Raw genomic sequence first — 25,502 nt, forward strand, 5'->3', positions numbered from 1 at the left:
GCCAGATATTTTGAATACTGAATACATTAACTATAAATTTTACTAGTGTTGAGAGGTGGCCAGTTAGTGACAACAATCTTTCACTTGCCTTGGACTGTCAGGAGAAAAGGGACTCCATATGAGTGAAATCTGCTGATGAGAAGCATTTCCAGATAAGGGAAACTTTCCCTTTATGTGAATGGTTTGTAGCTCAAACGCCTTCTAGAATCAGGTAGTTGAGTGTGAAGTACTATGACACACAACAGTAAATCAGGACAAGCATTAGAGTACTAGACAGCAAAAGTCTGAATTCTGTCTGTGTGTCCTAGTTCTATTTGTTCTGTTTCAAAGCAAAGGTTGGCACTCTTAATCTCTTTCCTTCTTGGTTGCTTGTATGTTGAAGTCAGTGGAGAAAGAAATGAGTACAAACTCAATTATTAAATGCATGCGACCTGACTCAGGACACCTACTACCAAAAAATACTCAAAATTGTCAGATAATACATGAGCACAGTTGATGGAGCTGCAAAATATGGCTTTGAGAGGACCTCTTTGACTTAACTGAGGTATGACACTGTTAAACCATAACATACTGGTTTCTTATATATGAAGTGGGAACAGAACCATCTATAGTATACATCTGTAAGGATTTCTTGAAGAATTAATAGTGAATATGAAAATGTGCTATAAAACAAAAGGCATTTAATATTACTTCTTCCATGCTCTGGCTTGAGCAGATATTAAAGAACAGTACTAGTATAATTTAAAATAATCATTCTTGGTTTTCTTAAGAGAAGATAACTAGGCAAACCAATTGCCTTGTGCAATGTTCCAAGACTCCAAATTTCTTAACTTTATAAACACTGAAAGTTTACAAGAATCCTATCTGGACTCTTAGATAAATCACTTCACTATTTCAGGCACTGGCTTTTCTCATGCAGAAAATAACGGTGGAGGATAAACTGGATCTCTAATTTCCCTTCTTGCTATGATAATTTTCATCATTACATTCAGCCATATAAGCCTGGTCCAAAAAATGAGTTAAATGCTTTTGATTAGTTAATAAAAACAAATTCTTATAACTGAGCCACATCATTCATAAGTACACTTCTACCTTTATCATCTCAACTATGATACATTAAAGTTAGAGAGAAAATAATACTTTTGATAATGTGATGATTGCTCCAAACATTCCTTTCAATAAGCCTATGACTTGGAATAAAATGAGACATGACAGTAGATCTTCAAGCTCTTCATATGAGCTCTTGTTGTCTATGTGCTTCTCAAAGCATGAGGCTATCATTGAGCTAAATGTTATTCTAGTGTTTAAATTGAAATACATTATTCTGTACAACATGCACTTAAATGCAAAAAGTGCAAGAAAAGAAACACTGATGTGCTGTATGACTAGAAAAAGACTGCTATGGGCTGTGTTAGGCTTACTGGGGGACATGATGTCAGTCACTCTACAATTTCACATTTGTAGATATAGAGGTTTTAAGTTACATGCATATAAGGAGCAATGCTACTGAATGATGCCATGGGAATTTAAAAGTTTAGAATTACAAAAAGCACCAAATCACATCAGGTAACTAGAGCGAGCCTCATCTTTAGAAAAAGTCAACTTCTGTGGATCCCCTTCTAAAACATTAAATTTGAAGAATTTCTTGGAAAACACTTGATTTGCATTCACCTGAAAATATTTCTACAGATACTTCATAGCATCTAGTCCTAAGAATCAGAAAGCCTTTAATGTTCTCCACAAAAATCTGTGATTCCATTAAACAATCAGGTGGGTGAACAGCAGGGAAGTTTTACTACTATGAAAATCAGTTCCACCTTTGCCATCAGTCATTAAATACTTTATAGTAACTCTGAGAAACAAGGGATAATAACTGGTTAACGTCAGGAGACCGTGAAATAGGGGCCACATTGCCACAGGGAACATAGCTGACCTCAGGGCAGCAACAGCAGCAGAAGCTCCTTGGGGGCACATGACCGTGGAGGAACAGAGCGAGAATGAACTGGACACTGCACAGCTCATTATACCCAAACACAAATTCTTGATTTGTTCACTTTGAAATAAATACTTGCATCTACAGTGAAACAGAAGTATACCAAGGTACCACTGTAGCAATGAATAAATCAATACACTCTCTTCCTTCATCTACAAAAGCCCAGAAAAAATTGACAGTCCTAAACTAAAGAGAAAATCACATGTAACAGACCAAAGTGTTGAACTGCATCATAGGCAGCCAAGGATTCCGCTAGAGAAGTCTTTCATTTATCCAAACACAGACTGTCAAATTATAAAAGCAAACATTTAATCTCTTAAGAAAATGACTGAGCTCAGCAACAAAATAAAAAAACTTTCTCCCACAATTCTGTATTTAATTCCATCAGACTTCCTTTTCCATAAATGAGTATAATTTTTTTTCATAAGTGAGTATAATTTTGTATGTGAGTATAATTTTGTAAGTATAATTTTGTAAACTTTCTTCAGCCTTGCATTAAACAAAGGCTCTTCCTGCAAACTGCAAGATAATCCTGCAAAGGATTATCTTGACCCCTAAAATAAAATACCCTTTTTCATTCAGAATTCAGGGGGTACTATCACAATCAATACAAAACTGCTGAGGGGCAAAAAGGCTTGTTGAAGAGGGCAAGAACAGATTCTGGAGGAGGGAAGGGAGTGCCTGGTAACATGTAGGGATTCCCAGACCAGGGACTGAACCCATGCCCACTGCAGTGCAAGTATAGTTTTAAACCACTGGACCGCTATAGAAGTCTTTGGATTTCGTTTAAATTCTGGCTAAAACAAGGCCAAGAACAATCTGAGAATAATCTGTGTATGTGTGTATGTGCTAGATACCTTAAACCATAAAATCAGATGGAACACAGACTTGTACTAACGTAACACTGTTACGTTAGTACAACATTAAAAAGAGGATTTAAAATTTAGTTAAGTGGTGCAATGGCAAATAATTAAGTGATATTTTTCTGCCCTTAAAAGAGAAAGAGGCACTAGAAACACCTTTGCTAAGTCGCGTCAGTCGTGTCCGACTCTGTGCGACCCCATACATGGCAGCCCACCAGGCTCCCCCGTCCCTGGGATTCTCCAGGCAAGAACACTGGAGTGGGTTGCCATTTCCTTCTCCAATGCAGGAAAGTGAAAAGTGAAAGTGAAGTCGCTCAGTCGTGTCCAACTCTTAGCGACCCCATGGACTGCAGCCTACCAGGCTCCTCCATCCATGGGATTTGCCAGGCAAGAGTACTGGAGTGGGGTGCCATTGCCTTCTCCAAGAAACACCTTTATCAAACGACAAATAACTAGTGAATGCCTTTGTATTATCAATTTGAGTTCAAGAAAAGGAAATAAATTCTTTTACCCATACACTGTAATATTGTCAGGATAAAAAGCAAAATAACAAGAAAATGGAAAGGGATAGAGCGGAGGTCAGGAAAGAAAAATAATAAAGCAAATAATAATCTTTTCTAAATGAAAAAAGAAAGGTTAAGACAACAGAGTTCACTGGCATTTCCATCTGAAAATATTATTCAGTGGTTATAAATTTTAAGTTAAAATTAAATAAAATTTAAAATTTATTCTTTGGTCATGAGAGCAACTTATCAAATGCTCAGTAAGGCATAACCACATTATAGAACCTTCTACCACTACAGAAAGTCCACTGTACAGGCCTGGCTTGGTGTATTTTAGATAAATTATAGAAGTGAAGTTTTATATATACACCATACAAAGACTTCTGTCACAAACTGTTGACAGAAAATTTTGAGGCAAACATTTTATATTTTAATATTTCATATTCATGATTATTGGGTATCCTGCAATCATGATTAACCATATATAACACAGAAAAAATACTGAAAGTCCAACAGGCAAACTATCTGTCTTTAGAGCATATCTACCCATCCAAACAAATACGGAATTACCTCCTTTTACAGCCTTGAAGAAAAATGTATTTCATAGCCTTTAAAAAAAAAAAGCAGAGTGTGAGTGTGCTTTTATTTTTTTAGGTCATTTATTAAGAAATTTTAAAAACTGAGGTATAGTTGATTTGCATTGTTCTGTTAGTTTCTACTGCACAGCAAAGTGATTCAGTTATATATATATTTATATATAAACATATATATACTTTTATATACATATATATATACTTTAGATGCTTTTTCAGTTTCTCTACCTTTATAATTTATTGCAAAATATTGAATATAGTTTCCTGTGCTATACAGTAGGACCTCATTGCTTATTTTATTTTTTAATTAATTTATTTTAATTGGAGGATAATTACAACATTGTGATGGTTTTTGCCATACGTTGACAGGAATCAGCCACAGGTACACATGCGTGATTATGCTTTAAAAAAAAATTATTTATTTATTTGGCTGCACTGAGTCTTGGTTGTAGCATCTAGTTCCCTGAGTGTGTGTGTGCTAAGTCACTTCAGTCATGTCCGACTCTTTGCAACCCTATAGACTATAGCCCTCCCGGCTCCTCTGTCCATGGAATTCTCCAGGCAAGAATACTGGAGTGGGCTGCCATTTCCTACTCCACTAAGTTCCCTGAACAGGGATCAAACTGGGGCCCCTGCATTGGGAGTGCAAATTCTTAGCCACTGGACCACCAGGAAGTCCTGACTGCCTCTCTTGGTAATTCTCCCAGCATCAAGGAATTCATCTGCCCTCTCTCACTCAAATGGAAAACACTGCTATAATTTTTTTACCCATTTCCAGAACAAATGAATTATCAACTCTACAGGACATGCTACAACCTTCAAGCCTAGAAGATAAAATGTGTTTCTTTGAACTTCCTTAAAAAACCCTACTTTTAGCCTTATGCAGCATGCATCTGTTCTCAACATGGGCAGAACATCTCTGTTACTGAAACTTTTCCATGATTCTTGTAAACTATAGCATAAAAGTCAAAACCCTTACTGCTACATAGAAGAGTCATTTCCATCAGGGTACAACATCTCTCTCTCACCTATTTTCCCATCCTTTCTTCTACCTCATTCCAAGCCATGTGCAAATATTTAGAGCTCCCAGATGGTCCCACAACATTTCATTTCACTCTGACTTCTCCCATGCTACTTCTAGGCTAAACTAAGGATTTGGACTCCTGTACAAAGCATACTCCTTACCCTTACTCCTCCCCAAAGATTCAAATTCCACCAAGAAAAGTGCATTTTGTCTAAGGGAAGATCTTGAATAAAAAGATGATTAAATTATGCAATCGTCAGTGAAGACTTACTGCACATCAACAAGGCCCTGGTTTAACAAGGAAGGTTAGAGAATCTTAATTCCTATACATTTTTTAAAAAAATAAAGAGAGAAAAACCAACCATCTGTGTTGAAGGTTATCTGTCTGGAGCGAGAAGTTTGGATCATTTAACTTCCTGAAATCTCTTACAAAGTTAAGATTCATTAGCATGAATACTAAGTACACTCAAGGAATTTAATAAATGCCTAAGTTTTTTGGGGGACTCCAAAATCACTGCAGAAGGTGACTGCAGCCATAAAATTAAAAGACGCTTACTCCTTGGAAGGAAAGTTATGACCAACCTAGACAGCATATTCAAAAACAGAGACATTACTTTGCCAACAAAGGTCCATCTAGTCAAGGCTATGGTTTTTCCAGTGGTCATGTATGGATGTGAGAGTTGAACTGTGAAGAGGGCTGAATGCCGAAGAATTGATGCTTTTGAACTGTGGTGTTGGAGAAGACTCTTGAGAGTCCCTTGGACTGCAAGGAGGTCCAACCAGTCCATTCTAAAGGAGATCAGTCCTGGGGTTCTTCGGAAGGAATGATGTTGAAGCTGAAACTCCAGTACTATGGCCACCTCATGCGAAGAGTTGACTCATTGGAAAAGACTCTGATGCTGGCAGGGATTGGGGGCAGGAGGAGAAGGGGACAACAGAGGATGAGATGGCTGGATGGCATCACTGACTCGATGGACATGAGTTTGAGTGAACTCCGGGAGTTGGTGATGGACAGGGAGGCCTGGCGTGCTGCGATTCATGAGGTCGCAAAGAGTCGGACACGACTGAGCGACTGAACTGAAATGAAGTGAATACAACAATCTACTGAGTCTTGTATCTCGTTAAAGTCGATCATACAGACTTCACTTCACTATCACTCACAAACACCAGAAGAAACACCAAAGGTACCACAACAATATTTGACTTTACTAGAAGGAAGAGACAAGGAGCAAAGAGACTACTAAGTAGACACTGCCTAGCATATTGCCTAAAGTCATCTATAAAACACTCAAAAAGAGACTAATACAAAAATCCCAAATGAGGGTGTAAGCAAAAAAGTTTGTCATAACATAAGAAAAACTGCATATGTTAAGTGTAAAATGTTAATTCCTAAATAATTTGTCAGTATAACACTGGTTTTTCTTGTTGGTGATGTTATTAACATACATCTGCTTGAATTTTATAGATATACATTATGCTGAAACAAAAGTTAACCTTAAAAACATTAATAATAACCGACCTTTAATGATAAAAGCACAGTACTTTGTTTTCTTTTTAATCTGAATATTCTAAAATGAGTAAGTGTATCTTCTGAGATATGTGGGAAAGATTGTTAGATGATAATAATCATAATTAAGGCTTGATTCTCCTGCATAAATTAGTATATTTTTCTTTATAGGTAATGAGAGCAATGTTATGTTTTTTCCTTTAGTTTGCCTGTTAGAAAACATAAGGCCAAATCTGTTAGTCACCTTCAGAAGTTGCACAGCAAAACGCCACATATCTGCGTGTGTATCTGAATCTCCTCCCTCGTAACTTTCTATCCTGACATGTATTTTCTCTGACCCTTTTCTATTGCACTGTAGGTATTCTGCATGCGTGCGTGCTAAGTCGCTTCAGTTGTGGCCGACTCTTTAAGACCCATGGACTGTCACACGCCAGGAGTCCTCTGAGACCCTCTGTTCATAGGATTCTCCAGGCAAGAATACTAGAGTAGGTTGCCTTTTCCTCCTCCAGAGGATCTTCCCAATCCAGGGATCAAACACCCTTCTCTTATGTCTAACTAGCTTTAAAATGCTTTTTGTGGGGAGAGATGGAAGCAAAGAGGAAAAAGGAGGAAAGGATGAAGTGACAGTCATTCAAACAGAACACTGTTCTACCTCTGTAATTTTCAGATTACTTATTATAGTTTAAGTTTACTTATTACTTATTATAGTTTAAGTTCCATCAGAGAAATGCATCTCTTTTGGAGGTCATTTCTACTCTATATCAGTTAATATCTCATGGAATTTGAGGTATCTTATTAGCATGTGGTTATTGGAGGAGAGGTCATCAGTATTTCTGCGTATTTGAAATGTCAAGAAAACCTATAAATATATCCCTTAACAAGACAATTGTTTGACTTATATTCTATAGATAATGCTTAGTACTCATATGATTTGAAATTCCTTGAAAATAAATCTGCACAGGTCTGTGGCTCACAAATTGTAAATCCATGTGCTACAGTACAGTAGAAAAAATGTTTACCATGAACTGAATTTAGAAAACAGATAGTTTCTTTAAAAAAAAAATAAATAAAGACTGATACAAGTTTCTGCTTTGTTTTCTAATCCGCACTCTCAATTAAAATAAGAGACACCTTACATGAAAACCACATTTTCAACTTTTCCTGAAAATCACAGAAACTCACACAACTTGGTCTGTGTTTTAACATGGCAGCAATCAGCAACAGCTGATCAGTGCCATCTCTTTAGATGGGGCTGTGGTTGTCAATTTGCTAAAGTCCCCACCAGGCCCTCATAGCTCCTTTACAGTGGCCTTCAGTAGACAATTGTGTTTGCAACCCTTCACCACAGCTATAGTCTTACTATACATTCCCTAAAAATGCAACTATTGATTATTTATAATCCTTTCAAAGAGTGCTAATGGCCTCCCACCATAGAGTCATTCATGATGCAGTAACTCAGCATTGCACACCCAAAAACCAGGGTATGTTGGCGTAAGCCACCCACCAAAATCTCTTCTGCTTTTGTGTTGCCACTGCTGCTCCCTGGTCTCCCAATAACTGACTGGCTAGCACATGGCAGCTGCTGATCCATGTTGGCTGGATGACCTGATGATGATGATGTTGTTCAGTTGCTCAGTCGTATCCAACTCTTTGTGACTCCATGGACTGCAGCACCTCAGGCTTCCTTGTTCTTCAGTATCTCCTGGAGTTTGCTCAAACTCATGTTCATTGAGTCAATGATGCCATCTAACCATCTCATCCTCTGTTGCCCCCTTCTCCTCCTGCCCTCAATCATTCCCAGCATCAGGTTCTATTCCAAGAACTGAGAATGGATGCATGACAAATGTAATCTATACCAAAGTTAGTCTTAATTTCTTCCAACTAGTGGCACATTAATTTCTGCCTCAAAGGGAATCTGCAATATGATTGCTTAGAATTACTTTTTATTATTGTCATTGCAGCTCACATTAGTTAAAAACTTCCCTGAACTACCATTTTGGGGGAGGAGTTCCCAAAGTGAAGAGGAAGTGCCACTGCTGGTACATAAAATGATGAGATGATACTTTGGACTAGGTATTGAATCACATACTGAGAAAATGACCCCTCTCCCAAGGTTCTTTAAATTTATCAGAATATATCAAAGAGCAAGCCTCACTTTGGTACTCACACATATTTAAGCTCTTTTATGACACCGCCAATTTAATTTCCCTTGTAAACAGAAAGAGCATATGGCTCAGGCCTGAAGGCTTTATCAGACAACAGAATCTAGACAGAATTTAACAGCAATTGTTTTTAAAAGCAATTGATACTGGTTCACCCATTGTGGGAGGGGTACAAAGATTCCCTTTTAAAGAAAATTAGCATTTAAAAAGGATTATAAAATTTTGTGTTTTTATGTTATGTATTTTATCACCGTAAACCACTAAAAAAAACAAAAAAACAAGATGTTAACAGCAGAAGGTGAAGTGTAAACCATGACAAAAAGCACCAGGGTGACATTTGAAATACTAACATTTGGAAACAAAAGGCTATATGGCTTGATGTTACCAGTACAGAACCAAGTGGAACATGTTCAGATTTACTTTAATTTCTATTTTGCATTAAAACAAATGTAAATATATATAATAATAAACTGTATTTTTTTGGTGATAGAAAAAGCTAAGATTTGTAACTCTGACATTAAGAGTTAAATTAGCTTATGCTATGCTAAGTCACTTCAGTGGTGTCCGACTCTGTGCGACCCCATAGATGGCAGCCCACCAGGCTCCCCCGTCCCTGGGATTCTCCAGGCAAGAACACTGGAGTGGGCTGCCATTTCCTTCTCCAATGCATGAAAGTGAAAAGTGAAAGTGAAGTCGCTCAGTCGTGTCTGACGCTTAGCGACCCCATGGACTGAAGCATAACAGGCTCCTCCGTCCATGGGATTTTCCAAGCAAGAGTACTGGAGTGGGGTGCCATTGCCTTCACAAGGAAATCCACTGCAGTATTCTTGCCTGGAGAATCCCATGGATAGATAGAGAAGCCTGGCGGGTTACAGTCCATGAGGTTGCAAAGAGTCAGACATGACTGAAGCAACTTAACACACACATATACTTGATCATATGATTTTATATATATTAATAACTTCAGATATGCAGATGACACCACCCTTATGGCAGAAAGTGAAGAGGAACTAAAAAGCCTCTTGATGAAAGTGAAAGTGGAGAGTGAAAAAGTTGGCTTAAAGCTCAACATTCAGAAAACGAAGATCATGGCATCCGGTCCCATCACTTCATGGGGAATAGATGGGGAAACAGTGGAAACACTGTCAGACTTTATTTTGGGGGGCTCCAAAATCACTGCAGATGGTGACTGCAGCCATGAAATTAAAAGACGCTTACTCCTTGGAAGAAAAGTTATGACCAGCCTAGATAGCATATTGAAAAGCAGAGACATTACTTTGCCAACAAAGGTCCGTCTAGTCAGGGCTATGGTTTTTCCAGTGGTCATGTATGGATGTGAGAGTAGGACTGTGAAGAAGGCTGAGCACCGAAGAATTGATGCTTTTGAACTGTGGTGTTGGAGAGGACTCTTGAGAGTCCCTTGGACTGCAAGGAGATCCAACCAGTCCATTCTGAAGGAGATCAGCCCTGGGATTTCTTTGGAAGGAATGATGCTAAAGCTGAAACTCCAGTACTTTGGCCACCTCATGCGAAGAGCTGACTCATTGGAGAAGACTCTGATGCTGGGAGGGATTGGGGGCAGGAGGAGAAGGGGATGGCAGAAGATGAGATGGCTGGATGGCATCACTGACTGGATGCACGTGAGTCTGAGTGAACTCCAGGAGTTCGTGATGGACAGGGAGGCCTGGCCTGCTGCAATTCATGGGGTCGCAAAGAGTAGGACACAACTGAGTGACTGAACTGAACTGATATATATATATACACACACACACACACACACACACACATATATATATATAATTGACTTAATCTATGTCAGTACCATAGAAATTGGTAACTCCCTACACCAAAAAAAAAAAAAAAAACCTTCACACAAAGTTCATAATTTATAAGCTGAAAATGATGACATAAAAAATATTTTGTGATGAGAGCACTTCTGCATTTGAGATCATAATTTGGGGCTAATAGTAAGTAAACCAGTAAGTAAACCAAATGTCACTGACAATCGCAGTTGGCAAACAGCATCTGTGACAAATTCTACAACGGAAAGATGCACGGTTCTGTAATGGCTTATAATAGGCATACTTTGACCGAGACAGGGTTTCCTTGAGATGATAGGGTTAGGAGGTGCAAAATAGCAAGGCAGGAGGAACATGCCCAAAGTGGAGGAGTCTGAGGCTAGGCTGAAGAGTACCAGTGCTCAATGGTTCACCTTTAGGCCAAGAACAACAGGAAGACAGCAGAAGAGTCTGTAAAGTGGAGTTACCTACCTGAGAAGATCTGCATTCTGGAAGGTTTGAAATGGCTGTAATATGGCAACCTTCTCAAGAGGCATCAGAATACAGAATCAAAGTTTAAATAGGTAACAAATGAAAAAAATAATTTAGGAACAACTACACTTAGACCAAAACATATAAAAAATGTCATAATTTCTTCATCAGACCTATGGGGCCTACCTCCATCAAGGGTTTTAAAGTAGCAGGGACTAGAACTCTAGGGAGGGGTTCTCAGGGCTGGGGTGGCTGAGTGTCAAAACTGTGGGGCTCTGCTCACTTTCCTGCTTCCCTGTTCACACTTTTCTTTTTTTATGTTTTTCATGAAAGGTTTCAAAGAAGGTTCAGCTGACGAAAAAATTTTGTTACTAAAACCAAATCTGAAAACTGATATTAATACCTATGGTCTCTAACACCCAGGTAAAAGACTAGAAGTCATGAGTGGGAGAGCAGTACCTCATATGGCTATATCCTCTGGTTCATGTTTGGTCTAAACTTCTCATTCTGATCTTCTTCCTAAATATCTTTGCTGGTGATTTAGCCACTCAGTCGTGTCTGACTCTTTGCAACTCCATGGACTGTAGTCCACCAGGCTCCTCTACCAATGGGATTTTCCAGGCAAGAATACTGGAGTGGGTGGCCATTTCCTTCTCCAGGGAATCTTCCCAACCCAGGGATCAAACCCAGGTCTCCTGCATTACAGTCAGATTCTTTACCAACTGAGCCACCTTAGGAACTCAGAAATAGTCCCCTATCTGCCTCTAGTCCTCTTCAAAAAGGTTCAAACTCTAGGTCACCCTGGCACATCCACCAGAATGGTAAAAGAAATAGGAAGTAAGGAGAGAAAGGGAAAGGGAAGGGAAGAGAGAAAGAATATACAGAAGCCAGCTGGCAAAGACCTGGAGCACAGCTGGTGGGAGTGCAGATTGGCACATTTGCTTCGGAAAGTTGGCAATATCCACCAAAGTTCAGCAACTGCACTCCTAGGAATACACGCAACAGAAATGCTATGCAAAGGTTCATTCACCAAAAGACATGTATACAAATGCTCACAGTAGCACTAATTCTAATAACTATCAACTGCAAACATTCCACAAGCTCATCAATAGAACAGATTATTTATCTACTGTTAGGTATATTCATATGTTGAATACTGTACAGCAATGAGACTGCATCAATTACAATTACACAGGAAAACACATACGAATCTCACATACGTAACACTGGGAGAAGACACACCAAAAGAGTATGCAGAGTGTGTGTGTGTGTGTATACATACATACATATATTACTCAAAAAGAGATGAAACAACTGACTAGTCATGCACAGAAACAATGGCAACTTCTACCTTAATACTAAAGCCCAAAATTAATCACAGACTTAAATATTAAGAGCTGAAAATTTCTATATGCAAATCTAGAAGAAAACCTTAGTGACCATGGACTTGGCCAAGATTTAGATACAACACATAAACTACGCAAGAAAGAAAAAAAATCAAACTGAATTTGATAATGATCTGTACACTTTCCCATATACAACTACAATTTAAATATTACTAAATAATAAATAAAAGCAGAAGCAAGCATAAAGACAGAATAGACAAAAGACAACCCAGTAAGCCACAGTTACCTCAACACTCAAGAAAAATGTTTCAAATGCTCCTATCCTGCAAATACAGAAACAAAGCCAAGAATGTCAGAGTGACAGGTGCGAAGGGGAAAAATAGTGATCACTGAGGCCCACTACCCTCTGTATTGGAATGGGAAGGGGATAGGTTCAACGAAGAGAGAATCTTATAAAATTTGGCTCTCCTCTCACAACTACTTCACCACAGCAACATGGAGAAAAATAAACTCAACATCAGAGCAAATAAAAGACCCCTTGATCCTGGATCATTTTCCACTGAACATCCTTTACTTTCTTCTCTCTTCATATGGTGAGATCCTTATTTATTCTTTCCCTTCCATTCTCCTGATTCTTCCAGACTTCTCTTTTTGCTTTCTGCAACCACGCATTATTATCATATGCCCTTTTTCTCTTCACTGAATAGGCTCCAAAGTAAGAAGAGGAACTAAAATATATACACAAAAATAGCACAAATTCGCAACTTCTCTGGTGGCCCAGTGCTTTAGACTTCACACTCCCATTGCAGCAGGTACGGGTCCCATCCCTGGTTAGGGAATTAAGATCCCACATGCCATACAGCAAGGGTTCCATATGTATTTCAAATGCCCTTATATGAATGGAGGAGCAACACACCAATCTCCACCACCTCTTACCAACTCTGTCTACATACCATTGGTAGAATATAGGCCACAGCATAATTATTTTTATGATACTTTCTCCCTCTCCCTTTCTCTCTTTATTTTTTTTTTAAATTTTATTTTTAAATTTTACAATATTGTATTAGTTTTGCCAAATATCGAAATGAATCCGCCACAGGTATACCTGTGTTCCCCATCCTGAACCCTCCCCCCTCCTCCCTCCCCATACCCTCCCTCTTCTCTCTTCTTTAAAAGGTAGCTAGCAACTTGCAATGGCAACCCACTCCAGTACTCTTGCCTGGAAAATCCCATGGACGGAGGGGCCTGGTAGGCTGTAGTCCATGGGGTCGCTAAGAGTCGGACACGACTGAGCGACTTCACTTTCACTTTTCACTTTCATGCATTGGAGAAGGAAATGGCAACCCACTCCAGTGTTCTTGCCTGGAGAATCCCAGGGACAAGGGAGCCTGGTGGGCTGCCGTCTGTGGGGTCGCACAGAGTCGGACACGACTGAAGCGACTTAGCAGCAGTAGCAGCAGCAGCAACTTGCCAAGTATGTGCTAGCTTTGTGGGATGCTAAAGATCTAGGATACTACTTATCTATTCCAATATAAAAACCCCTTTTGACAGCAAAAAAAGAAAAATAGTAAGAAACACATACACAACAAGAAATGGTCCTTTCGGTATCCATTTCCTGAAAAGCAAATGGATTTCCTACAAGGCACTGATATTTACATTTCCTACACACTGACACACCTTTAATTTCTGAGTGACTGTGAACCTTATTAATCACATCATTCATTCACATATAACAGCAGATGTGGGCAATGTTTATGGCGGATGCGGATTCTCAGCTTCTCAAGCCCCTTATCTCTTACCTCCTCAACTCTTTCTGAACTCAGCCTAGATGGACTGGGGATCATAGCTCTCATTACTCTGGGCTCAACTCTTCTGTATTAAGTATGGTCTGAATTTGTTCATGAGCCCACTGAAGAAGCAGTAATAGAATGAAAAAATTTGTAGTAGAGCAAAGTGCTTTCTGTTCACTCAGGACCTTTCTGGGAATGATTTATCAGAGTCCTTCCAACAGCACCCCACTCCTTCACACACACATTTTCCTCACTTAGAACTAGTATCTGAAAATGTTTAATAAATGATCATCTACAAATGTTGAATAAATGATCATTATATTTTTTCCTAGGTATTATCATTATTACCATCCTCTTCTTCCCCACCAACTGTAACCCCATAAATTTCCACTTGCCTGGAGTGTTCTAGCTAGGAAAACGCAAGAAGAAGCAAATATCTGAAAATTTAATTTTTGCATCAAATTAATACACGTTTTTTTTTAAAAATAGGAAGTAGTAGTAGATGAAGAAGTAAAATTGTGCCTGACCCTTGTCTCTATCATATTTAAGCTGAATACAATTCATCTATGCAACAGCAGCTCCATTAAAAGAAAAATACTCAGTGTAAGGTTTATTCCTAAAATCTGCAGAAGGGCACTCTTGCCACATATGTGTTCCTTTTAACTGGCAATAATTAGGATCATTTGGTTTTTTATTCATTCAATAGTGTTCTCCATCCTTAATTTTTTAAGTAGGTAAGTTAACTTTTTTTTCCTCTCTATCCAACATATAAAACCAAAAAATAAATTGTAACTTTTGTCACCCAACTGGTTTTTGTCCTATGAGTCAGCCATTCTGAAAAGAAGTGCTCCACACCTCCCTGGCCAAATGACATTGGATGGATCCCCCTCATTCTGTTTAAGGTGTTACAAATAAATAAATAAATTTCAAGGTGTATCGAGATCTGTTAAGATTATTAGGAACATCACATCACTGTTTGTGTACCTATTGTATTTTGTACTTAAAACATCATTCCTCCACTTGATTCTCCCAAACATTGAAAGAGCATGCTACACTGCAGACAGTAAACAAAAACCAATCGTAAGAAAAGATAACTCTCTTTAAAGAAAAAAGGTTTCTTCATTCTTTTTTTAACCAATAAATACATGGAAATACTGACCAGAGGTAAATTCCAAATATCTTTAAGACTCATGCCATGCTTCAAATAAATAATTTAAAATAAAACAGTCAAATATGTTAAAAATTTAGGTGATTAGAGAACAAGGAACTGCAGAGTGTAGTGGCAATGCTACAGGATACTATATTAAATTTGTAGGCCGAATATAGTATAATTAGGCCGTAATTTTTTTTTAAACTTCAGATTCTTGGTTTTCAAATTCATCCAGATAAAAAAAACAAAACAAAACAAAACGAATGACTATTTATCATTGTATAACTTTTTAAATGAGGGGGGAAGAGTAATTTCTATTTTTAATATGCCTACATTAGTAAAACAACTTCTGTGTTAGCAAAGTGTTGGCTGATCCATAAACTACATTAATATCCATTAGGTCAGCATATCACAATTGCTAAATTTATGTGTGAACAACCCCCAAAAGAATAATAAAGCAAGCAAGCTCTGGTAAAAATGTGTATAGAACTGTCATAAGCACAGTGGCTGATTTCTAAACTTTAAAATCATGTCTGCATTCATCCTCCCTTTCATCAGATTTAACCACAAGACCTTAGGTGAGACAGTAATAATAATTTTAAAATAAATAAATGTCTTTACCAAAATATTTTAGAATATTTCCTTATAAGAGTATATTTTAACCATAAAAGCCTCACCCATTCCAAACTTGTTTCTTGGTAATACTCATCCATTCTGTTCAACCTTCAATTTCTCAATAGAGAAAACATGATACTCAAAAAGCCAACATAATTACTGTTGTCATGCCATTAAGAATGCTCTTCCTAGTAACAAAACTCTAACATTACAGTTGGCACCCAGTCCGATCACTATTTACACCACCATCCTCTCCCATTCCCATCACCACCATTTTACTGGCAGAATATTCACAAGGCTGAAGATTGTTTTTTATGTCAGCAAAAAAGAACGCTTAAAATGGGATAGCTAGGCACAAACGAGAAGTTAGAAGCTACATAAAAATAAACACAAATGTGTCTAAATTTTTCTATCTTCAACCTCTAAAGAAAGCAGTAATATCTTCCTTATTTATAATTCCCTAAATTAAAGCCAGAGGCCTTTCACCCAATTATACTAATAAATCAATTTAATGTCATCATTTTGCCATCAGATCATGTCCTCCATACACTAGTGTACTATAATTAAATTCATTTTACCATGCTGGGTTCTTCACCTATTTTCTTTCTGGTGTTTTTCCTACATCATTCTTTATCTAGCAAATTATTTCTCCAAAATATCTTCCTAAATATTAAATATGAACAAAAAGACAACCCTGAAGAGTAACCAGGAAAGAGATAAATCAACACATCTTAAATATAAAAATATCAACATTAGGTATAAACTATTAGGTAACCAACAGAAAAGTAAGTACCAATTGTATGCCCAAGAACTTCAATTTAAAATATTATGTAGTATAAACCTTTGGTAAACAGAAGTGAACACACATTTACATATAAAAATAGGCAACTATAGTCTCATTTCTGACTTGAGAGAAATGTATCTTAATTCTATTCATTAAGTTAAACAGACATTTTATGGAAATATCTCCTTACAGGTATAATCATTTGACTGACAGATAAAATAATCGCTTTAAAAATACTTCTGAGTCATTTTGTCCTTACCTGCAGGCATGAACCATTACTGCATGCAGTGACTGTTCCATTTCCTAGCACAGACTTGAAGAAGCATCGTATCTCTCTTTCAGAATGTGACTAATATGTGGGTTTGCAATTCCTAAGCTATTTACAAATGGCACTCCCTTTCCACACAAGAAAATATTTATTACAACCAAAAGCTAAGTATTTTTAACCTAGACCTTACAAACAATATTGGAAATTTTGTGTAGCAAAATTTCCTCAAAACATAGGAAGAAAACCTAGTACTATTTCCTTAAAGAAAGCAAGATTTTTGTTTATTTTCTAGCTAAGTAAATTATTTTTTAAAGCCTTCAACAGCTGTCACACATAAGCCAGCGCTCTGCTGTGTTATGGTGTGCATGCTGCAGCTGATTAGGCTTCACTATTAAAAAAAAAAAATCAATTACCCCTTTTGTAAAAGCAGAACAGCTTACCCAATACACACCTTCAAAACAGCACAATGACCAGCATGCAGTACCATACGTTATATAGCAAACTTGACAAGAAAACAATATGCCCTGATTTGTTTCTTAGCAATGCTACACCATTAATTGTTCATGCAAGAGATGTAGCTGTACCTTTCTGAAGAGGACGACTTCTCAGAGTTAACTGACATCAGCAGCTCAATCTTCTGCTTGATTTCTGGAAAAATCAGAAAATATTCACAACCAAGATTGCCTGCCCTTGCTTTCAAGCCTTATATCAAGAGATTTTTCTTCTCTAATCCCTTTTGTTCAGAATGAGGCCACAAGATTCGCAGTACTTCTGTCAGGACTGGGATTCAATGGTGCTATAAAGGGAAAAAGCTCCAGAGGCATCAGGCCTTGCTAAACTATGCACATGACTGTTTATGAAAGCAGGAAGTACCATTTCTGCCAAGCAGAGGGGTGTTTTCTTTTTTAAGGTAGAACTAGCATGGCTCTCCAAGATGATTTTAAATGAGGCAAATTAAAATACAAACTAAAAGTGCTAACAACTGGATTCAATTTACTAGATAATTTGAGAAGTTGGAATAATAAAGTTACAGACTGTAATGAACAGACAGGCAACCCTTGGCTACTTCTATTTCACCAGCCCTGAAAAATATGGCTCAGTGAATCATTTTTGTCACTTAAGAATGAAATATTAAACCAGAACCCAAATTTTTAGATTAAAATATTTTAATCTTTGTTAAAATTTATTGATTGACTTTTAATTAAAGATACATTTAGTACCTACTCCCTAACTCTTTAGAAAAACATTTCTGTTTTACACCTTAATTTCCCCTCCTCCTTTGCAGTACAGCACAAGTGAACAGCAACACCCAGTTACCGAGCAGATAATATACTTGTCCTTTTAGGAGAGGACTGACAATGCTATCTGCAACAGAAATGTAAGCACCAATTCTATTTAATTAAAAGATCATTGCTCATATTGATTTGGAAAAACAGATCACAGACTAAAAGGGAAAGTCAGATAAAAATAAAAGAGGAAAAAGGGGGAAAACCTAACACATTTCCTTTAAAATACTAACCACTAACCCAAGAACATAATTTTATGTGAAAAAAAATTGACATGGTCCTATTACCCAGACTATTTCATATATATAAAGCTGGTTTCCTATTTGTAAATGTTTTCCTATTCAAAATCTTAAAAATTCACATATCAAACATAAAACACAGTGCCACCAAAATCTACAGGCAGTCATGAAATTTCAAAGTAGACCTCAATAGTTTTCAGATTTTTTTAAAGGGTAAAACGATTTTTTTCTTTTTAAGAATCTTAATTCTAGAAATACAAGGAATATGAGATGTAAAGGAAAAAGGAAAATAAATAGTTGCATAAAATACAATGGATTTGTACAAAAATACCCTCTCAATGCTGCTAAAATAGTTTTTCCAAATTGAAGCTAACAGCTTCATCCAATGGGCATTATAAAGCTGGCGTGAATATCTGATGAGAGCATAAAATCTACCACAGGCTACAGCCAAACTACCACTGGGGAGAGCACACAGCACAGCGGTAAAACTGAAGATGATGATAACGAAACTTACCTTGAGGATTCTTACGTGGATTACAGAGCCTGGCACCTGGTGCCATAGTGAACGCTCAGTAACGCCCCGTTTAAAAAGACATTTAAGACTCAGGCTCCAGGCTCCACCGCCAAGCAGCCTTGGATCTGAAAGCGGACTCCTCCGTCATTTTTAATAGTGATACGACCTTGGGGAAATTACTTAAAACTCTCTAAGCCTCTATCTCCTCTCCTATAAAATGGGGATAATAATTCTATGTGAAGCGTTACTGTGAGGATTTAATGACAAAGCTCATGAAAGGCAAACAGTGCTGTGCTCGGCACAAAGTAATAAGCCATTTCTGCCTATTGCTATTTACTAGGAAGTGCCCAGAAAAGGATGGGATCCTAAATAAATATTTGCTGAATAACATAATGAGGTAGACTAGGTCTGTCCCACTTTAAAGAGCTTTTCTATAATTTTAATCCACCTTCTCTTTCTTATTGCCACCCATAACATACATCTTTCTATCACTGCAGTACTATTATAAGTGGAAATTAAATTTTAACCTGTATCTCTGCCTTCCTATATACCTAGAGAATTATTCTCAGTTTATCAACTAGCCACTGCAGGAATGGGGTGACACTTGCATTTTTTGTTGTCGCAGTTTTTCATTCCACAAAGACAGAAAGTTCACACTTCCTGTGCACTTGAGCTCAAAGTCTCCAAGATTAAACTGCATAGCTCTAATGAAGTATATCCCCATCTTACACATGTATTAGGAAAGTCAAAGCTCTAAACCAGTTTCTGGCTGGTGATTTTGGAAACTACAAATCAAAAAAGTTTCAAATAATTCATGAGAAGGCTTCCAAAATGATTTTCACATTTTCTTCAAACCTTCAGATTTGTTTATAGCTCCAGAAGGACTGAAAGGTTCCGGAATGTTCACAAATACCATGATAACATTGTATCCACTGAGAGCCACACATTCCTTCAACACTCCTATCTAATCCTTATCAATACCATTCTTGGGCCTGACTATCCCTATGTTCATTCCACCACAATATCCGACACAGTCCTGGGGGCTTTGATGCTCATGTCAATATGATTTCAAATACTCCTGGCTAAGTCCCATGGCCTTTGGCCTCCCCAAGTGTCTTGAACCCCTGATCACCTGAGTCATCTACCACCATGACCACACACAGGACACATTCTCACATGTACTGCAAATCTGTCCCCCAAATTAGTTGTTTTTCTATATTCATACTGGATATTTCACAGTATCCAAGACCCTACACTTTATTTTTCTGCAATTAATTCCACCAATCTCTTTACAAACTTTCCTCACACCAAAAATTTTAAATTGTCATCCTATTTTCTCCAATATGTTGCCTTCTAGAATTTACTTTGGTTTATGAATTGACATAGAGATCTGGTCTGTTTTTATAAGTTCACATTTTGAAACCTTACATCCAGCCCATCCCCTCAATTTTAAATTACTCTCTTCTCCATCCCTCCTTGGTACTTCCAAAGCAGCAGTTTTACAACCTTGCAAACACATATTCAACCATCCACAATCTCCATTTATACATTCAGGCCAGTGAGTACAAAGATGGCCACATTTGCTTATTTCACAAAGAATTAAGCTAGTAGTATCTGGAAGTGTGAATAAATTATTGAAAATTATAATTAAGTTGATTCTTTTTAAGTCATAAGTTTGTTTTAATTTCTAAGCAACATTATAGAACAATGCAAGCTTTGTTTTCAGTGCTTTTGGGTTCTTATGATTCTCCCCTGGGTTCTTTGCTGGATCGTTTTTTCACCTGGACCTTAAATGGTGGTGATTCCACTCACTGACTCTTCTATCTACACCCCTGACATGGATAACTATCAAGGCATTGATGATGACCAGATCTGAATTTCTAGCCCAATACTGTCTCCTGAACCCTAGAACTATATATCTTTCCAGGCCTACTTGGCATTTTCACATGGATGATCCCCGGTTTGCTGTGAACACAATGTCTACAACTAACCTCACTGGGAATTCCCAGGTGGTCCAGTGGTTAGGACTCAGTGCTTTCACTGCCAGGGCCTGGGTTCAATTCAGTCAACGAACTAGGACCCCCACAAGCCATGCAGTGCAGCCAGCAACAACAACAACAAAACAAATCTAACTTAACCAGTCTAATGTGTCCTGTTACAGGCTTTACCTCAGTGAGCAGCAACATCATTGCCCCACTAAGACAGACATTTTTGAGGGATCCCAGACTAGCACCCGTGTTTCATTTGGAATATTACTGCCACCATTCTCCTTATATATATATTATATACATACACACACACACACACACACACACATATATATATATATATATAATGCTCCAGAATATTGATCTCTAGTCTGTGATTCTCCAAGGATCATGTTTTCTCATACCACCAAGTCTTCTCTCATGCACTTTCCTCTCCCTAGAATGCCACTGTCTACTCTGTTAAACACTCAACTCACTCTTTCTTTCTTTCTTTAGCCATGCTGCAGAGGATGTGGGATCTTAGTTCCCCAACCAGGGATTGAACCTTTGCCCTCTGCAGTGGAAGCTCAGTCTTAACCACTGAACCACCAGGGAAGCCCCCCAACTCATTTTTCTCATCTCAGCCCAAACGGTACCTCTTCCCTGACATCTTCCCAGACAAAATACAGTTTGTCTCCTCTGCCCCTCTACATTATCACATGTACCTGCATTACAGAATTACTAAAATACATACACTGGGTCACTCTCTCTGAGACCACAGCTTCCTTAGAGATAAAGACCTGAATTTTCACTTCAATTCACACTTACTTCTTGACACTCTCATACTATTCTTAAGCTGTTCTACTCAATTTAAAGTTAAAATATAGTTAAGTTCCTAGTTCTTAAATAAATATTTCCAGATAAAATTACTCTGAGATTCCAGCAACTAGAATTTAGTAGAGCTAGGAGAGTCTGCAGAGATCATCACACCACTGAATCACAGAAGTCTACAAAGAAGAATCTGAGGAGTGAAAAGTTAAACAACTGGTAACAAAAACATTCTTCATCTTCTCCAAAGGATTACTGCTGTCTCTGAGAACTACCGCTAATTTCCAAGGACCTACCAACCCAAGCAGAATATTCCAGCCTTCTTCTAAATCAACTTCTTAAATGTGATTTTCTCATGTGTGCGTGTGTGCTAACTCACTTTGGTCATATCTGACTCTACCACCTCATGGACTGTAGCCCGCCAGGCTCCTCTGTCTCTGGGATTCTCCAGGCAAGAATACTGGAATGGGTTGCCTTGCCCTCCTCCAGGGGATCTTTCCCACCCCGGGATCAAACCCACCCATGTCTCTTACATCTCCTGCACTGCAGGCGAATTCTTAACCACTGAGCCATTAGGGGAGACAATTTTCTCATACATCCAATAAATTAAAATCATCACGATTAGTCAACTTTCCTGAGTAAAACTGGTTGGTCTATGATATCATACTCTTCTTATTCATGACTAAATATATATAACAAAGAAGAAAAACCAATTCACTGAGACTTTGCCCATTCATTCTCTTCTATCCAACTTACAGACCTGCTTTATGATGTTTATTCTTATTACACTCACACTTTAAAACATACTCAAACTTCTTGTAAAGATGAATAGTTCAACTCTTCAGCTAATGGCCTACTATCTCTAATACTTCATTTTCCATTCAATACCATGAGTGTGAAGATTCATAGAACAATTAGGGTCCAGAGATGAACCAATTCCTAAGATCCCTGACAAGGAATATTGGTGACTGATAAGTACTACTGAAACAAAGTACAGTAAAGGAGGTGCTTCAAAGATTCAGACCCTAAGAGAAACAGAGCAGTCCTGAATCCACCTAGAATTTTAAGAGCAACAGCAGCATAAGAGTAACACAGGGCTGTAATGGAGACGATCCACTACCATGTCCTTTAAGATCACGCAACACCAAGCATGAGCTCAGACAGGACCCCTAACTCTTATGACATGGAAATTAAATAAGACATCGCAATTGGACAAACAGTTCTACCTAAACTCTAGGGCCTTCATCCTTTTAACACAGGTGTTATTCCAACAGATTTACTAAATTTCCTCCCACTTGTCAAGTTTGGAGGACTTTCAGGCTACAAGAAACAGGTATGTGCTCAGGTTACTTCAGATGATAGGATAATACAGCAAGAATAAATCTAGAAGAAGAAAAAGCCTCAGTAGGTCTCAGAATCTTGTTCAGAAAACAGGGCAGCTTTTGAAACCCAGTTACGGTACCAAGTGTTCAAAGGGACTATTCTCCACCTTAAGGCTTCCCACTCTGGTGGTCAACACCTCTGACTCTAATTCTATTTCTCCTTCACTACCAATTAACTGCTTCTCCTCTTTACTTCACACATTTGCAGATTCTACTGCCTTGGGATGCACACTTATAGCCTTCTCTTGGTGTCTCCAACTTAAGCGAGTATCTTTTGTTTAAGTCCACAAGAGGGCCTGCAGACACTTTTCTGGCTCAGGTGTCAAACCCTGTACCACCTAAGACCAAGTGCTGAGGTCTTGACTGAAAATTCAGGAGACTGACACACAAGATACCCTTCTCAAAGGGGCAAGGAGTGAAGCAGCCTCTCTGAGCCATCTACGAAGGTCCATCAAGTATTAACTGCCCAACATCTGAAAGATCAGTCTAGCCTAAAAAGGAGTCCCTATTATTCCAGGTTTCTTTGTGATGAGAATGCACAAAAAAGCAAAAGTTGTGCAAGCAAAAATAACCATCAGGGCTTCCCTGGTGGTCCAGTGGTTAAGAATCTGCCTTGCAATGCAAGAGACATCAGTTCAATCCCTGGTCCAGAAGGATCGCACATGCCTGGAGTAACTAAGTCCATGCACGCAACAAATACTGAGCCAAGCACTAGAGCTGGTGGTGTGCCTAGAGTCTGTGCTACGCAATAAGAGAAGCCCAAATGAGAAGCCTGCAACAATGAGAATACACCACAATGAAGACACACCACAGCCAAAAAAACAAAATCAATCAGTAAGTAAGTGAAAGTCACTCAGTCGTGTCTGACTCTGTGACCCCATGGACTATTTACGTGGAATTCTCTAGGCCAGATTACTGGAGTGGGTAGCCCTTCCCTTCTCCAATAAGTCTTTAAAAAAAAGATAAGTGTTTTCATTTTATTTATAAAATGAAACTCCAGAGCAAAGTAAACACTGAAAATCGGCAACAGAGTATGCAATTTTAGACAAAACTGATGGGACAATACAAAAAAAAAAGTTTGAACCTCAGGCAAATCCACTGACAAATGACAATATAAAATGAGTTAAGAAGTTTAGTTATCGTTAGGAATAATCAAGGTAAGTTGATTCACTGGTGCTAAGTTTGCCAACAAAGGTCCGTCTAGTCAAGGCTATGGTTTTTCCAGTGGTCATGTATGGATGTGACAGTTGGACTGTAAAGAAGGCTGAGCGCCGAAGAATTGATGCTTTTGAACTGTGGTGTTGGAGAAGACTCTTGAGAGTCCCTTGGACTGCAAGGAGATCCAACCAGTCCATTCTGAAGGAGATCAGCCCTGGGATTTCTTTGGAAGGAATGATGCTAAAGCTGGAACTACAGTACTTTGGCCACCTCATGCGAAGAGTTGACTCATTGGGAAAGACTCTGATGCTGGGAGGGATTGGGGGCAGGAGGAGAAGGGGACGACAGAGGATGAGATGGCTGGATGGCATCACTGACTCGATGGACATGAGTTTGAGTGAACTCTGGGAGTTGGTGACGGACAGGGAGGCCTAGCGTGCTGCGATTCATGGGGTCGCGAAGAGTTGGACACGACAGAGACTGAACTGAACTGAAGTGTCTCAAGAATGATAATTATTTGATTTTGAGAGACTACCAGGGGAAAATAATAATACTCTTAAATAGTCTGCAAAAATATCCAACATTACAATTCCATTATTACTTATAAGATACCCAATCATATTATTACAGTCATCCCCTGATATCCACAGGATAAGGGGTGACTGGTTCTCCGACTCCCACCCCATTCATTTCAGTCACTCAGTTGTGTCCAACTCTATTATGACCCCATGAACCGCGGCACACCAGGCTTCCCTGTCCATCACCAACTCCCCGGAGTTTACCCAAACTCATGTCCATTGAGTTGGTGGTGCCATCCAACCATCTCATCCTCTGTCGTCCCCTTCTCCTCCTGTCCTCAATCTTTCCCAGCATCTAGGTCTTTTCAAATGAGTCAGCTCTTCGCATCAGATGGCCAAAGTATTGGCGTTTCAGCTTCAACATCAGTCCTTCCAATGAACACCCAAGACTGATCTCCTTTAGGATGGACTGGTTGGATCTCCTTGCTGTCTAAGGGACTCTCAAGAGCCTTCTCCAACACCACAGTTCAAAAGCATCAATTCTTCGGCGCTCAGCTTTCTTTATAGTCCAACTCTCACATCCATACATGACCACTGGAAAAACCATAGCCTTGATGAGACAGACCTTTGTTGACAAAGTAATATCTCTGCTTTTTAATATGCTGTCTAGGTTAGTCATAACTTTCCTTCCAAGGAGTAAGGATCTTTTAATTTCATGGCTGCAATCACCATCTGCAGTGAT

At 38.5% G+C, this 25,502-nt stretch overlaps 1 protein-coding gene and 1 pseudogene across 14 annotated transcripts in view; both read right to left on the minus strand.

The window, feature by feature from the left end:
• Window positions 1–7,166, minus strand: part of LOC133246027 (large ribosomal subunit protein uL23-like) — a 33,040-nt pseudogene extending 25,874 nt beyond the window's left edge.
• SRPK2 (SRSF protein kinase 2) overlaps window positions 1–25,502 on the minus strand; it is a 247,745-nt gene that overhangs the window by 126,854 nt on the left and 95,389 nt on the right. For 5 of the 14 annotated variants that reach the window (XM_061413924.1, XM_061413925.1, XM_061413922.1 and 2 more), the window contains one exon: window positions 17,453–17,516. The exons of 7 other annotated variants lie outside the window; for them this stretch is intronic. In XM_061413924.1, coding sequence (XP_061269908.1) covers window positions 17,453–17,490 — 38 coding nt within the window. In that variant the 5' untranslated portion in view covers window positions 17,491–17,516. Of the gene's footprint in view, window positions 1–16,859; window positions 17,080–17,452; window positions 17,708–25,502 lie in introns of those variants that run through there. 2 more of the 14 variants (XM_061413928.1, XM_061413923.1) reach the window with 2 other exon arrangements.

Source organism: Bos javanicus, chromosome 4 (genome assembly GCF_032452875.1).
Source record: "Bos javanicus breed banteng chromosome 4, ARS-OSU_banteng_1.0, whole genome shotgun sequence".
In the NCBI taxonomy this organism is placed as follows: Eukaryota; Metazoa; Chordata; class Mammalia; order Artiodactyla; family Bovidae; genus Bos; species Bos javanicus.